The sequence below is a fragment of the Vespa mandarinia genome, chromosome 6 (genome assembly GCF_050613455.1).
Source record: "Vespa mandarinia isolate Hongniang chromosome 6, ASM5061345v1, whole genome shotgun sequence".
Taxonomy (NCBI): domain Eukaryota; kingdom Metazoa; phylum Arthropoda; class Insecta; order Hymenoptera; family Vespidae; genus Vespa; species Vespa mandarinia.
This window is the reverse complement of record NC_140815.1, coordinates 4,724,502-4,738,549: the sequence shown is the minus strand read 5'-3', so window position 1 is coordinate 4,738,549 and position 14,048 is coordinate 4,724,502. Positions and strand designations below refer to the sequence as shown.

Genomic DNA, 14,048 nt, shown 5'->3' with positions numbered 1-14,048 from the left:
CAATTTATATTATTTCGTCGCATTTGTTCACTTTTTATTTTATTGAATTAATCGATTTGGCAAGTAAGCGGTTCATATATAATAATAGATTTTATCATCTAACAGAAAAATTTTATCGCTATCTTCGAATGAATATATACCCTAATTATTTTTCATGATAATATATAGCACTTATCAATTAAAAAGTAATAGAATCTTATTGATAGCGTAACTAGAGAGATGACGTATTATAAATTTCTACACTTAAGGAATATTTTTATATGCAACATCATCGGATTGTGCATGACATGTTTTGCAAAACAATGTTTCGCACGGTTTGCTTTTGTTCCCTTTTGCACGTTATTGTTATCCATCGATTTGCTCATTATCCGTGTTATATTTAAATGATTTATGATTAAAAATATTCTAATCAGATCACACAAATTTCGGTTTTTTAAATATAAAATGATTCAAATACTTTGATTTTATTCTCATATCATAGATAATAGTAAAACGATGGATATTTACAATTTGTTGTTAAGGAATATTATCAAGATTAATTTAATCAAGGAAAGATAAGATGTTCGATGAAACAAATAATAATTTTTCAAAATCGCTTCTTTCTTTCCATTTCCGCTAGGATTCAAAAAAGAATCAACCTATATCAGCGATAGTGGATTTTCTTATATAATACAAAAAAATTGAATTCATTCTTTTGAAATAAATATTATTTCAATATTTTTCCTGATAAATTGCGACACGCATTAATAAGAAATTAATGAATTCTTATCGCTAGTACAAACATAGTGAGATAACGTACCATAAATTTTTATATTTCAAGAATATATATATACGGAATATCATTGGGAACAACAGATTCGAAAATGTTTCGTGCAGTTTACTTTTGTTCCCTTTTACTCGCTACTGGTCTCGTCCATGGCGAGATCAAAAATAAAGGATGGTGGAAGAACGCCGTATTCTATCAAATCTATCCACGGAGTTTTATGGATTCGAATGACGATGGAGTTGGCGATCTAAAAGGTAAAAAACATTACAGGTTTCTCGTAGAAATCTTAAATAATATGATTTTTGTAATATTGTTGTGCTCCTAACAAAAAAGGTATTACATCGAAATTGGAGCATTTCGTTGACGCTGGAGTTCGAGGAATATGGCTTTCACCTATTTATGCGAGTCCAATGGTTGATTTTGGTTACGATATATCAGATTTCAAAGCCATACATCCAGAGTTTGGTACGATGGAGGATTTTGAAGCATTGGTAGAAAAATCGAAACGACTTGGATTAAAAGTGAGGCAATCTTTGTCTCCAAAATTTTTCATAAATTCTTTCAAATCCGTCTCATGGTTTGTTTAATGATCGTTACTTTGATTACATTTCGCAGGTAATTCTCGATCTCGTACCAAATCATACATCCGACAAGCACGAGTGGTTCCAAAAGTTTCTCGCAGGGGAGAAGAAATATAAAGATTATTATGTTTGGAGGAAAGGAAGAAAGGATGATGGAGTTACTCCACCGAACAATTGGATAAGCCTGTTCAGTGGTCCTGCTTGGACCTACAATGCAACGTTGAAGGAATGGTATCTCCATCAATTCGAGTACAGACAACCAGACTTAAATTATAGTAATCCAGTAGTGCAAGCCGAGATGGAAGTTAGTGCAATTTTCAAATTGAAGATGCATCTTCAATTGAATTTGTCGAATTTCATGATTTTATATTTTTCAGGACGTCATTCTATTTTGGTTACGTAAAGGCATAGATGGTTTTCGAATAGATGCCGTTCCGCATCTCTTCGAAAGAGAAGATTTCCATGATGAACCCAGAAGTTCCGATCCAAATGCTACCGATCGTGATTACACTTATTTGGACCACATTTATACCAAAGACGATCCACGAACCTATGAACTTGTAAAAAGCTGGAGAAAGATTCTTGATGATTATTCCGATGCCAATAACGAGGATGAGAAGGTATTGATTCTTACGAAAAATCGTTACAATTTCTCTCAATATGTTAATCGCTGTTCTTGTGTTCTTTAGGTGATGATGACCGAAGCTTACACTTCTCTAGAAAATACTACGAGATATTATCAGTACGGTTCTCACATACCATTCAATTTCAAATTGATCACCGATGTTAATCACAATTCGAGCGCATCCGATTTTAAGAGGATCATTGAAGCATGGATAGCTAAAACTCCAAAGAATGGAAGTGCTAATTGGGTGGTAAGTTATCTATCTCCGTTATATTAATGATCATTAATCGTTGTTAGTAATTATTTCGTGATTTAAAATAATTTGTTTTAGTTGGGAAATCACGATCGAAGTCGTACCGCATCGCGTTATCCAAAAAGGGTTGTTCAGATGACTATGTTACCAATGATCTTGCCTGGTGTTGCCGTAACTTATTACGGAGAAGAAATTGGAATGTCTGATAAGAATGACATATCTTGGGAGGATACCCAAGATCCGCAAGCTTGTAACGCTGGAAAGGATAAATATCAAATTCGATCTCGCGATCCATGTCGCACACCTTTCCAATGGGACAATAGTAAAAATGCCGGTGAATAGACAAATAAACTCTTAAAATTTCTTGATTTTATCCAAATATTACATGATAAAATATTATGCATTTTTTGATTGGTAGGGTTCAGCAAGAGTAATCGTACGTGGCTTCCGGTTCATGCAAGTTATAAATTATTGAATTTGGAAAGTCAGAAGAACATTGATGGTGCGTCAGTTTATAAGGTATACCGATCTTTGATTCAATTGCGCAACACGTCGCGCGCTCTTCAAAATGGTGATTTGAAAATGAATGTGTATAAATTTAACACTCATTATTGTTACAACTGCGAAATGTTAGTTATCAGTCGAGAAATTCCCGGAGAAGTAGTGACTTTCTTTATGAGTTTCTCTCCAGTGTTAGATATTTTCGTAGATTTGAAAGAATACATGCCACTTTACAATGAGACATACGTTGAAGCCGATGGCTATTATCCGGAGAGGTAAAAATTTTTTCTTTACATCATGGACACTCGTGGAAAATGAAAATGATTTAATTTCAAAACATATATTTCTATTTTCAGACATAAACCGTATTGGAATCATTTAAACCTTCCACCTTGGGAAGGAGCAGTTGTATCATCTAGGAATTAGATTCATATGCAACAAATTAGGAAGTATAATGGAAAATTTGGAATAAATACGAGTTTCAATGATGCGAACTTACTTAATATTCTTTTAATATTATAAAATTCTAAATATCTAAATAAAAAACTGTCTCCTAAATTAGATGTTTCATCGAATTTTCACAATTTATATTTACACGTATTTACCTCCATTCTTTTGGGATAACGAATATGCTGGAATACTATAGTATCCTATTTCTTAAATATACTATCTGATAAATGTTTATTTCATTTGTTCTTTGTTGAAACAATTTCTTTCAGGATTCACTATCTCTTTTATTCTTAAAAAAACAATTTAGCATTTGATAAGACATAAATACACTATGTATTTCTAGGGATTTTTATTTTTAGTTATAAGATTCTTTACCAGCAGTCGATATGTTATCGACTGTTACTCAGTAAAAATTAAAAATTCCACTCGATGTCTCTAGTAGTTTAGTTACGTGTTGGTAAACGAAGACCATTGTATTATTGATCGCTAGAAACGCATGCGCATCGCTTAATCGGATTATATGTGGGAAGCGTAATGCGAGCTGTATTGAAAGAAACGTAAGCAGCTGCAACACTTAGCGTAGCGCAAATCGACGGAGCTTTCTGTTCAAACGTTACTTTTACGATCTGTCATATTTCATTGATAAAACAGCTAGTTTTGGAAATTTAATTCATTGATATACACCATAAAGTAAAGTTTTGTTTGAAATCGCGCTTTTAAAAGCGAATAAGACATAGGCTGACGTCGATTTGAATATTTATGTAAATCTGTTAGAGTGTTTTTTGGTGCGTTTTTAAACGAAACTCGAAGATGTGATCGAGTTTTATCGATTACGATTATTTGTATATGGTGTTAAGAAAAGACAAAAGTGTCACGTTGAAACTATAAATATTAATAATAAAAGGTATGTACATTATATTTTTATCTTGATATTGCATATGTTATCGAGAGAACAACTTTTGCTTTATTATAGTTTTCTTTACGTTATTTCGAATTAATTTCGATAATTTTATGCAAAAAAAAATCGTTTTGAAAAAAGATCAACAATTGTATAAAAAAATCGCATAATATAGATAAAGAAAAAAAAAAAAAGAACAAGAAACCTGAGATAGATTTTGCAACGACCCGCATGATGAAAGGAATGTGATATAGATAGAGCTGCATTGCAGTTATTTGTGTTTTCTGACGATGCGTTTAATTACATTTAATCTTTGACTTCGAGTCAATGCACTTTACTTTACCGGCATCTTATCGCATGATTCCTTTATTTATTGTTAGTTTTAATCGATCATTTGATCACATTGCGGCCTTTCATTGTTCTGAATCGGAACTAAGCATGCACGTAATATCTAACTATTCTCCGAACGATTAATATTTTTGTTTAAAGTCATTTATTACATTTTTTTTTACGATAATTAACCAGTAATTATTGTTCATCTTTATTGTTTCATACATTATGAAGACAATATTCCAAGGATATTGTGGTGTAAAATATAGTCTTATCATATACCTATAATAAATCATTTCAAGGAAAAAGGAAATAGACGTCTTTTTCATTGTCGATACGTCTTACATGATCAATAGACATATGTTTCTTTTTTTATACTAATCCGAACATTTGCATCATTCTCGGTAACGAGCGCTATGCTAATTTAACTATCTTATCGCATCAAATGTTCGATATATGAATGCAGGTAAAATCAATAATCTAAAGAAGTTTATATTCCGCGTATTCGTTCTTTTCTCATTTTCTTTCTCTTCTCTCCTCCCCCTCTCTCTCTTTCTCTGTCTTTATCATAATTTTCAAATTATATATAGCGGTTCCTTATTAAGACATATAATTTGATATTTCCCAAGAAGAATTAAAAATGCGTATTATTCACTTAAAATTTTATAAAACATTTTCAACAATAACTCTCATTAATAACGTTATCGCGAAAGGATATCCGCGGTGATTATAATGTATATCCAAGAATGAGTTCATAAAGACAGATCGCATTTGGTTAATTTAGTGAATTTTTAAATTAAAAATTTCGCATTAAATAATTATTTACATAATTTTATTATATAAAAGATCGCTTTTTTAATTACTGAGATTAATATAAATATGATTGGAAGAATAATTATCAAATAATAGGATTTTATAATTTAATAGTAACATTGATCATTCCTATTAACAATATTATATGCAATAATAAAAAATAAAAAATATTTATATTTATTTAATCAATTGATTAAATAAATATAATTATAATATAATTATATTAACAAATTCGATGGTAAAATATACCGGATAGAAAAATTCTATAACATTATTAATTTATTGTTAAGAACTATTTTAATAATTTAAATGATGATATACTTACCTATATTCTGGATATAGATATATCTATATAGTTCGAAATAGTTATATTTAATTCATTCGTCAGGTACGAACAAATACGCTTAACAATTCTCGTGATATGATATTCAGTATCTAAGTTTGTTTTATTGATAAATCTATCGATTTTCAACATCTATATACATCATGCGCATTATTTCATATTCCTCCAGTATTGTAAATGCATGGCAAGTTATTTTCATTTAAATTTATCGTCCTATAGGATGGTCTTCGGAATTTTTCATTAAATCCTTAATTTTATATACATGTCTCACATATTCTACTATTCATAATGGAGTTCTCGACATTAAAAATTCCTTTCATTCAAATTTTCACACTTATCTATGGATATGCGTAGGTTTAAACTCGTGAATGTATTCTCATAGGCAACCAAGTGAGATGACCTATATACCTACATACATACATTGACGAGTACAATGTATATTTATATTTTATTTAAGATTGTCTTTTTTTTATTTTTTTCTTATTTTATTTTCTTGTCTCGTTTTATTTTTTCTTTTTTTTCTTTTTGTTTTTTATCTAAGATTACTTTTTTTTTACCTTTACGTACTTAATCATCTTTCTACTCGAATATAAAATATATTCTAATTTTGATCGGACGATATCGACGAGAAGATAGTTTAGAATATTTCTCTGCGCTAAAATTTCTCATAGGGAAGAGTTGTCAAATATGTAGTGATCATTTAAATCAGTCGTTGTCTAATTTTTTTTTTATTACTAAATATAAACAACATTTAACGATAAATATATAAACTAAATGAACAATGTCATATAACGAATAAAATTTGTAAATGAAATTTACTTTTGTTCGTGTTGGGAATATTAAAAAAAAAAAAAATTAAATACAATAGATATAATTTTTTGATTAATTTATTATAATCTAATACAATGCAATTTTATTTAACATTTGTATGTTTTGAAATATTTTAGACTTTGACAACTTTTCTCTATTATTTTCTTTTCTTTATAAAAAATTTATTCGAATAATTTTGCATTAGAAGATATGGTGGATGTTACAACGGCTTTGCCATCGACGGCAGGAGGCTCTTTAATTGGTCGTACTCGAGGAGCTCTCAGAACTGTAAGATCCGCTTTAGGTGGTAGCGGTGAATACCTTCAAGGCTTAGGGAATAGAATAGGATCAGCATTGAGTAATAGTTTAGAAGAGAATGAATTGACAACACCATCCTCAACTCCCTCGTCACCTCCCCATCAACCAGTGAAAGAAGAGGAGCACTTGGCGCGTAGAAAATTGAGACTTCCAAGGCGAGCTGAGATCTTTTTTCTTTTTATTATTGTCCCTTTCTACCACTTATTCTCAATGAGAAAGTATACGGATAAATATAAGCTAGACAAACTTGAGCATGTCTAGATAATAAATAGACAGATCTATTTTATACATATAGATTTGTTACAATTAATTTTATATCTTTTAATTTTTATCGAAATCCATCATACTAATGTGTATATTAAAATATGCGGTAATTTTTCTCTCTATAACATTACTTCAATAACATTACATCAATCAAAGCCAATATAAATTGTTTAACAATTATATTATTATTTTGTAATCAATTATTTATTAGAAATAATGTTTATTATTTTTATAACTCGAAGCATGTTTATATCTGTTTAAGTTCTAATAAAATAGAAATAAATGATCCGGAACAATATTTGAATATTCATTTTTAGATTCGGTGCAGGCTTGTCATATGAGGATTACGAAGCAATGGCGAGGCATAAATTGGAGCGACAAGGTAGTGCCAGCTTGTCGAGAAATTCGAGAAAGTATCCACGTGGAATGACGTATGAGGAAATAGCTTCATCGAGATCAACATCGCGCAAGAGACAAGAAGATAAATCTAATGAATACGAGGACAACAGTCCAGATAGAGATAGCCAAGAGAGTATAGAACCACTTCAGGAAAAGGACATCAAAGCTACCGGACCTGATCCTTATGATAAATTGAATTATAAAACAGGTAAATAAATATATCAAGAGTATATAGTACAATTAAAATAATTCTCCTATGACATTAATATCTATTATGACATATTTTCTTTATTCTTTGAGGACAATAATAATAAACTCTATATCTTATTTTTTTCTTTCTTTTCCAATAAAGCAAGGGCTCCGACCCGCTATCAGACGGTCATTTTTCGGTTAGGTAAATAGACGTTAGTGTACCACCCCTTTTTTGTGTAACATCACGCCAGGTTTTTCTTACGCGAAACATCTCACCCCGTTTTTGTTGACGTTATGTAGGTGCAATTAGTGAGATCATAGCTTCCCCCCTTCCACTTCCTCGGTATTTCATGTTTCTTTAATAAAAGAATCTACACTGTTATCCGCTTATCTATGTGCTTCTAAGCACTCGACCTTTTCCTTCGTGTTTTTGTGTACTTTGTCGTCTGGTGCTTCCTCTAAAAAGAAAAAAGGTCTTTGAGGGAGAAAAAAGAGAAAAAGAAAGAAAGAGAGAGAGAGAGAGAGAGAGAAGAGAGAAGAAGAAGGAAGAGAAGAAGAAGAAGAAATAGAGATAATTCGTAACATCAGGAAAAGTTAATGTTTCAAAAATGTTTTCTGTAAATGAGTTGTCGTAGAAAATTTGTACGCCATAATAATTACATAAGATCACGCTGGTGAGGTAGAAGCTGGCCAAGGGAAGATGTAAAAAAAATTATGTAGTGTTGTAATGTAATCCCACAAAAAAAAATGTGCTAGTTAAAACGCACATCTAGTTAGCGATATTGAATTATAATACGTGTACTAGCACTGTCTAAACATCCTTATCTTTTTTTAGTTATACCCTATAGAGATCATGTTCTCGTCTTGCCGTTTTATTGCGGGATACGCTAGACTGGATTTATTATCGCAATTGATACGAACAGAACTCGCGACACGACTGGCCGTATAAACGCTTTTGACGTGTATTGTAAACACGTTAGATAATAATGGTTTTATCGTAAACAAGGGTGATGGTTAGTAGAATACTATTTCAGATATGCCTTGTAGCAGCGATTCGACCAGCGATCAGGATGGTTATGGCCCCAGTACCAGTTTAGATTCAAACATGGATGGACGTAGATTTTGGCAAAGATCAGGTAAATATATTAAGAATAAAGATACGATTTTAGAAAATTAAACATCTCTTCTTCATCATTTTAATCATCGAACTTTTATGTTTATGTTCTTAGGTTCCTCCAGTTCCGTTCAATCCTGGGCATCCAGTTTATCGGCTGATAGCCAATCGGAAGAGGCAGCTGCTGATTTTATGAAAACTTTTGTTCCTTTGCTTTTCGAGGCTCCAAATACCATAGATCAAGAACAAAAGGCAAATTTCGGTCAAATGGTCCTTGTACGTAAAATATTTTTATACGTATGTATAGATGTATAAGATATATTATCGCTTACTAGTTATTATATACATGTAAATATAATACATGTATATATTTGTTTATAGTAGATACAATGTATATTTGATAAGTAGATTTTACGACGATGATAAAACGTTTTGGGTTTTATTCAAAAAGAAAAAAAAAAGAATGGAGCATTTTATTTATTTACTTCTTTTTGAATTTATTCTCATCTAGTTATATCATTTATCTGCTTATAAATAATTCTATGTATATAAACATCGATGATATTGTTATTAATGAGACGAATAAATTTATAGACGGAATCCGGTAGGATATGGTTCTCCAGAGTGGTTAATGCGAGAAGAGCACGTGCGTGTGTAACAGAAGCTTCATTTTATTCACTTGCTCAACATTTTGCCGTGGCACTTTTCGAATGCCATGAAGCTGACGATTTTGCGCCAGCCAAAAATCTAATGAATATGTGTTTTACTTTTTATCACGAAGGTTAGTATTCGTGGATAAAGTAAATCGAAATTATGAGATTTTAATCGTTGTTTTATTTTCGATTAGTCGAGGTACCAGGCTTGGAACCATATCGAGAGTATCTTTACACTCATTTACGCGTTCAACCAATCTGGACATCAATGAGGTTTTGGACCGCAGCTTTTTTCGATGCTGTACAATGTGAAAGAGCATTAAGACCGATACCACCGAGACCAAAATCTCTTGATCAGGAAGCGATTGCAGCAGAAGATAGGAAATTTCAAGCTAATATAGTCTTCGGGCAATTAGGGTACGTATTAAAATTCAATCAATATCGAATAAGTTTTCGATCATTGTATTTTATCACTTCTTTTTAGTACTTTTACCTGTAACATGCACGCCTTCGGTCTTTCCCGTGCCCTTTGTTTGGAGTTTCTCAGAAAACAATGCGTGATTGCAAATTTAACGGGAGGTAAACATAAATTAACATTGTATCTCTTTTTATTGTTACTAACATTTCTATATTTTCTTTTTCTTTTTTTGTTTAATGAAATTTTATGTGATATATATTAAAATATCTCTTTCATTGCAGATCAAGAAAAAATGCTACGCGATAATATAGAAAGGATGTATAATGAGACCGAACCATGGCGGTAGTTTCATTCCTTGTAAAGATTTTATGAATTTTTACTTATCGAATTATCGTATAGAATTATGAGAAAATGAAATTGTATAAAGCTATGATCGTTGATGAAATAAGGGTACGAATTGCGATATCGTCAATTAAAATTTAAAAAAAATTATCTTAAGAGCGGATGCCACGTGATATCCTGATATCGAATACAGTGAGAGAAATTGTCAATTTTACATGTGTATAATGGTAAAAGCGGGTGTGATCAAAGTATTCGAAATATTATGTATTATAATGGTGATTCATACAGCTAAAAATGAAACGTGTGTTCAAAAATTCATTATAGCAAATGTGATTGCATTGAAATTTGAAATATACGAGGGTGAGTTTTTGATTTCACACTTTGAAAGTTATGCAATTTATGATAATGCACAAATTTCATTTTTACGTTGAAAATATTTATTAATTAATATGCATATAAATAATAATTATATGCATTTTAAATAATAATTATACAGAGAAAACATTCGTGTTGCTTTCTCCAAATGGCATAAATGCACTGATAGTGTCAGGCTTAATAATGACAATAAAGTTTGATGGTTCTAATCAAATTTTTTAAGTCAATATTCGTATTGTTTGATAACATTCGTATTGTTATTTATAGTCGAGTAATGATACATTTCGAGATTCATCTCGTAAAAATTTATGAAATTATATAAAATTGAAATAATTGTGGAAAGTATATACAATTGCTATTAGTTGACGTAACAATTAGGGAATTCTTGTATTATATATATATATCTAATGGAATAATACGTTTTTAAACATTACATATAACATATAAAAAGATATTTTCGAAATTGATATCGATATGATATATGAGGATCAGGAAGAGACTAAAATTTTTAAAAAACATCTGCTTATGTTAAAGTTAAAATTTATTTTCAAAATAGTGACAATGTAAATACGATGTTAGACGAAAACTTATGTATTTAAGGACATATCATCAAATTGTGATCATATATAGAAACATTTCAATTAATTGTCAGGATGATACGAGATATTAATGACGAATAAGAATTTTTTGTTTGAATGAAAATTTTAACGTTTTTGCGTTATGTGTTACGTCATACGAGTTATCATATCGTTTACCATGCTTATCTTGGATTGCATGAATACGTTCTTTCAATTGTGTTATATTATTTGATCCTTTCGCAACTCATTTACATTTTTTTTTAAGGCAAATCGGTTCGTAGCAGTCGTCATGAAATTTTTCCCGGATATTGTGGTCGATTTAATCACCGGATTACTCGACTTTAAAGATTTCATTATATCAATACTATTTAAAACTCCTTTAGGGATAGAATATTTCTTATCCATTTCATCCATTATTTTTGGACTTTTAATGGACATTTGAATCCCTTTAGGGATACAATATTTCTTATCCATTTCATCCTTTATTTTTGGACTTTTTTTAGGAGAATTTTTATCAAAATCGATGACACGCTCGATCGTTTCATTTCGACCAATAATAATTTTCGAATCTCGAGATTTGTTTTCTTCTCTTATTGGAATTTTGATCATAGAACGATCCAATTCATTCGCTTTAACATTATCGATTATAGAATCATTCGATAATGTAGTCACTTTTGAATCCCAAGATTTATTTTTTTCACTCATTGGAATTTTAATACCAGAATGATCCGATTCATTCGCCTTAACATCGTTTATTATAGAATCATTCGATAATGTAGTCATAGAATCAGAATTTTCCGATAGACGATCGAGTCTCGTATTGCCTTGATCTCGCTTCGAATCTTTCATCGTACTTATTGTTTTACCAGTTTCCTCTTTCTTTTTTATTGGATCAGAGAAAGTTTTCGAATCCCTGAGATAACTAAAATCGTAATCAAATACTGTCCTAGGACTACGAATTCTCTTTAGACTTTCCTCTATCAGATAAGCCAATTCGAAATTTTCATTTTTCATGTCCAATGATTCGTCCAAAAAAGATTTGTCAATACTTAAAACGTTCGAATTATTTTGTATTAATGCCTTCGCCTTGGTTTTATTTTTAGATCGAGATTTGTTTTTGATTTGTTGACCTGTTGCAGTTCCATCGTTCGATTTTATCATCGATAGAGTACTTTTATTATGTACATTCTTTTTCGAATCACCGAATTTACCTTTCCCGGTTATATCTATTGTCGTATTAGTATTTTTCGCGGTAACAACAGATTTTTGATTTCGTTGCGTTATACCATTTTTCCGAGTGACCGTCATCGAATCAGAAAATGATTCACGAACGTCATGCTTCGATTCTGTTTTCCTTACATTCGATTTTTCTTTAATAACACTCTTTATGTTTTGCGGTTTATTCACTTTTACGTTATTAATCTTTTTGATGTTTGTATTTATTTTCTTATCCATTTGAATCGTTTTAGCAGTATTATCGATCACGTTATTTCTAAATGATTTCGTTAAATTCGTCTCTGCATTTTTTTGAGTAATTTGCAAGGGTGTTACAGTTTCGCTGTTCATAGACGAACTTGATGTTTTGGATACAGTTTTTAATGGTCCGCTTATGGATTTAGTCAATCGATGCTGCATTTTTAAGTTTTCATGTTTGATCGTTGATCCTGGTATCTATGAAAGTATAAAACATTAAAATCTATCGATATATATATATATATCGATATATATATATACATATATATATATATATATATATATATATACATGATCGTTATCACTCGTCTAATAAAAATTTCCATACTTTGTGTAGTCCGGTAGAAATTGCCATTTGTTTTTCTTTGAAAGCTTGTTTCCAACCATAAGCCATAGCGTATTCTCTTTCCTCTCTACGAATATTGAACCTCTTGTGCCTTCTATATAAAGCTTCCCAGATGAAATTATCGCTAAAGATCTGATCGTTAATAATTATTAAAAGTCATTTTTAAATGAATTTCTTTTCGCGTATCGCATCGATTACTTACTACGTTTGCAATACGTGACAAAGATGATAAATTGACGATATCTTCGATCTTAAGAAATTCAATGATTTTACCGATCGAAGATCGTGGTAATGTCAAAAGCGTATTCCCTTTTCCTTCTGCGATACTTTTAACGTAATTTACGAAGTGCTCACCTGTCTCATTGCAAAGAGAAAAAAAAAAGAAAAAGAAGAAGAAGAAAGTAACATGAAATTGTATTTAATAAAGGAAAATTGTTTTTCTTGAATCCTCAATCTAAAAGTCATTTTAATTAGACTTCTAAATATGGATTTGAATCATACCGAAAAATCGACTTATATCTTCCTGCAAAGCTTTGTCCTGATCGAATTCAAAAAATTTGGTACAACGAGAAATCGGCGTCTTGTGAGGTCCGTGAGATATTTTCCAGATATAGAGTATCACCTAAAGGAAGAAGTAAAACGAAAGCAAAATAAGAGGTTATATAGATGAAAAAATCTTTGATGATCATCGCTGACACCTCGTCCTGAAGAATTTTGAGGCCATAGTAGTCTCTGCTAGGTGGTGGTGCCACCAAATATTTTTCCAAATATTCAACCTTACCAATCATACTCGGCTTCTCCCTGTTCTCGAGACTTCTACATCGATCCCGATCTCTTTGCTTGATTTCGTTCTACTACACGAAAATATTGAAAGTTGCAAAGGAGAGCGAAGAGAAACGATCGATCGAATTATTTTAATTGGATACCAATTACACGATGACCAATCGTAAAACAGAAAACGAAACGAGACGATCTTGACGATATCGAAACATCAAGATTATCGTGTAATATTTTATTACTTATAATAAATATGGTAGTTGTAACAAATGTAAACCGTAAAGCTTCGATTTCATAATATTTTATTACAATGTTCAATATGAAGAGATGAAGATAAATATAGAAATGTTGAAGTAAAAATGGAAAGTCACGTAGCATTACATAATATTTGTAATGTTGCTTTAGTAATAATATACAAGTTAGGCTATA

The 14,048-nt window shown here is 30.9% G+C and overlaps 3 protein-coding genes across 5 annotated transcripts; 2 read left to right on the top strand and 1 right to left on the bottom strand.

The window, feature by feature from the left end:
* Positions 1 to 845: 845 nt before the first annotated feature.
* On the top strand, positions 846 to 3,289 carry LOC118440891 (maltase 1-like). The gene is made up of 8 exons (XM_085657616.1): positions 846 to 1,020; positions 1,100 to 1,287; positions 1,382 to 1,651; positions 1,725 to 1,967; positions 2,037 to 2,222; positions 2,304 to 2,559; positions 2,644 to 3,001; positions 3,083 to 3,289. Exons 1-8 carry the CDS (start codon positions 864 to 866, stop codon positions 3,150 to 3,152), a joined length of 1,728 nt encoding a protein of 575 aa, XP_085513742.1. The 5' UTR covers positions 846 to 863; the 3' UTR covers positions 3,153 to 3,289.
* Positions 3,290 to 3,464: 175 nt separating this feature from the next.
* LOC118440890 (uncharacterized protein KIAA0513-like) lies at positions 3,465 to 10,989 on the top strand. 3 transcript variants are annotated; one of them, XM_035864591.2, is made up of 10 exons: positions 3,465 to 4,080; positions 6,579 to 6,843; positions 7,270 to 7,559; positions 7,704 to 7,745; positions 8,578 to 8,679; positions 8,773 to 8,933; positions 9,252 to 9,438; positions 9,505 to 9,727; positions 9,795 to 9,889; positions 10,010 to 10,989. In XM_035864591.2, exons 2-10 carry the CDS (start codon positions 6,581 to 6,583, stop codon positions 10,072 to 10,074), a joined length of 1,428 nt encoding a protein of 475 aa, XP_035720484.1. In that variant the 5' UTR covers positions 3,465 to 4,080; positions 6,579 to 6,580; the 3' UTR covers positions 10,075 to 10,989. The 3 variants fall into 3 exon arrangements, with proteins under 3 accessions (XP_035720484.1, XP_035720483.1, XP_035720485.1); XM_035864590.2 differs by having other exon boundaries at positions 6,576 to 6,843; XM_035864592.2 differs by lacking the exon at positions 7,704 to 7,745 and having other exon boundaries at positions 6,576 to 6,843.
* Positions 10,990 to 11,040: 51 nt separating this feature from the next.
* Positions 11,041 to 13,909, bottom strand: LOC118440892 (uncharacterized). The gene is made up of 5 exons (XM_035864594.2): positions 13,541 to 13,909; positions 13,344 to 13,464; positions 13,045 to 13,196; positions 12,825 to 12,974; positions 11,041 to 12,694 (listed from the first exon to the last, which is right to left on the bottom strand). The coding sequence occupies exons 1-5, from the start codon at positions 13,628 to 13,630 to the stop codon at positions 11,243 to 11,245; spliced, it is 1,965 nt and encodes a 654-aa protein (XP_035720487.2). The 5' UTR covers positions 13,631 to 13,909; the 3' UTR covers positions 11,041 to 11,242.
* Between the last annotated feature and the right edge of the window lie 139 nt (positions 13,910 to 14,048).

Coding starts and splice junctions, on each gene's coding strand:
- LOC118440892 (XM_035864594.2), bottom strand. CDS start 13,630: ATGATTGGTAAGGTTGAATATTTGGAAAAATATTTGGTGGCACCACCA. Junction 13,197..13,343: donor AGATATAAGTCGATTTTTCG/GTATGATTCAAA, acceptor GCAATGAGACAG/GTGAGCACTTCGTAAATTAC. Junction 12,695..12,824: donor TTTCTACCGGACTACACAAA/GTATGGAAATTT, acceptor ATACTTTCATAG/ATACCAGGATCAACGATCAA.
- LOC118440891 (XM_085657616.1), top strand. CDS start 864: ATGTTTCGTGCAGTTTACTTTTGTTCCCTTTTACTCGCTACTGGTCTC. Junction 1,021..1,099: donor TGGAGTTGGCGATCTAAAAG/GTAAAAAACATT, acceptor CTAACAAAAAAG/GTATTACATCGAAATTGGAG. Junction 1,968..2,036: donor CCAATAACGAGGATGAGAAG/GTATTGATTCTT, acceptor TGTGTTCTTTAG/GTGATGATGACCGAAGCTTA.
- LOC118440890 (XM_035864591.2), top strand. CDS start 6,581: ATGGTGGATGTTACAACGGCTTTGCCATCGACGGCAGGAGGCTCTTTA. Junction 7,746..8,577: donor GACGGTCATTTTTCGGTTAG/GTAAATAGACGT, acceptor ATACTATTTCAG/ATATGCCTTGTAGCAGCGAT. Junction 9,439..9,504: donor TTTTACTTTTTATCACGAAG/GTTAGTATTCGT, acceptor ATTTTCGATTAG/TCGAGGTACCAGGCTTGGAA.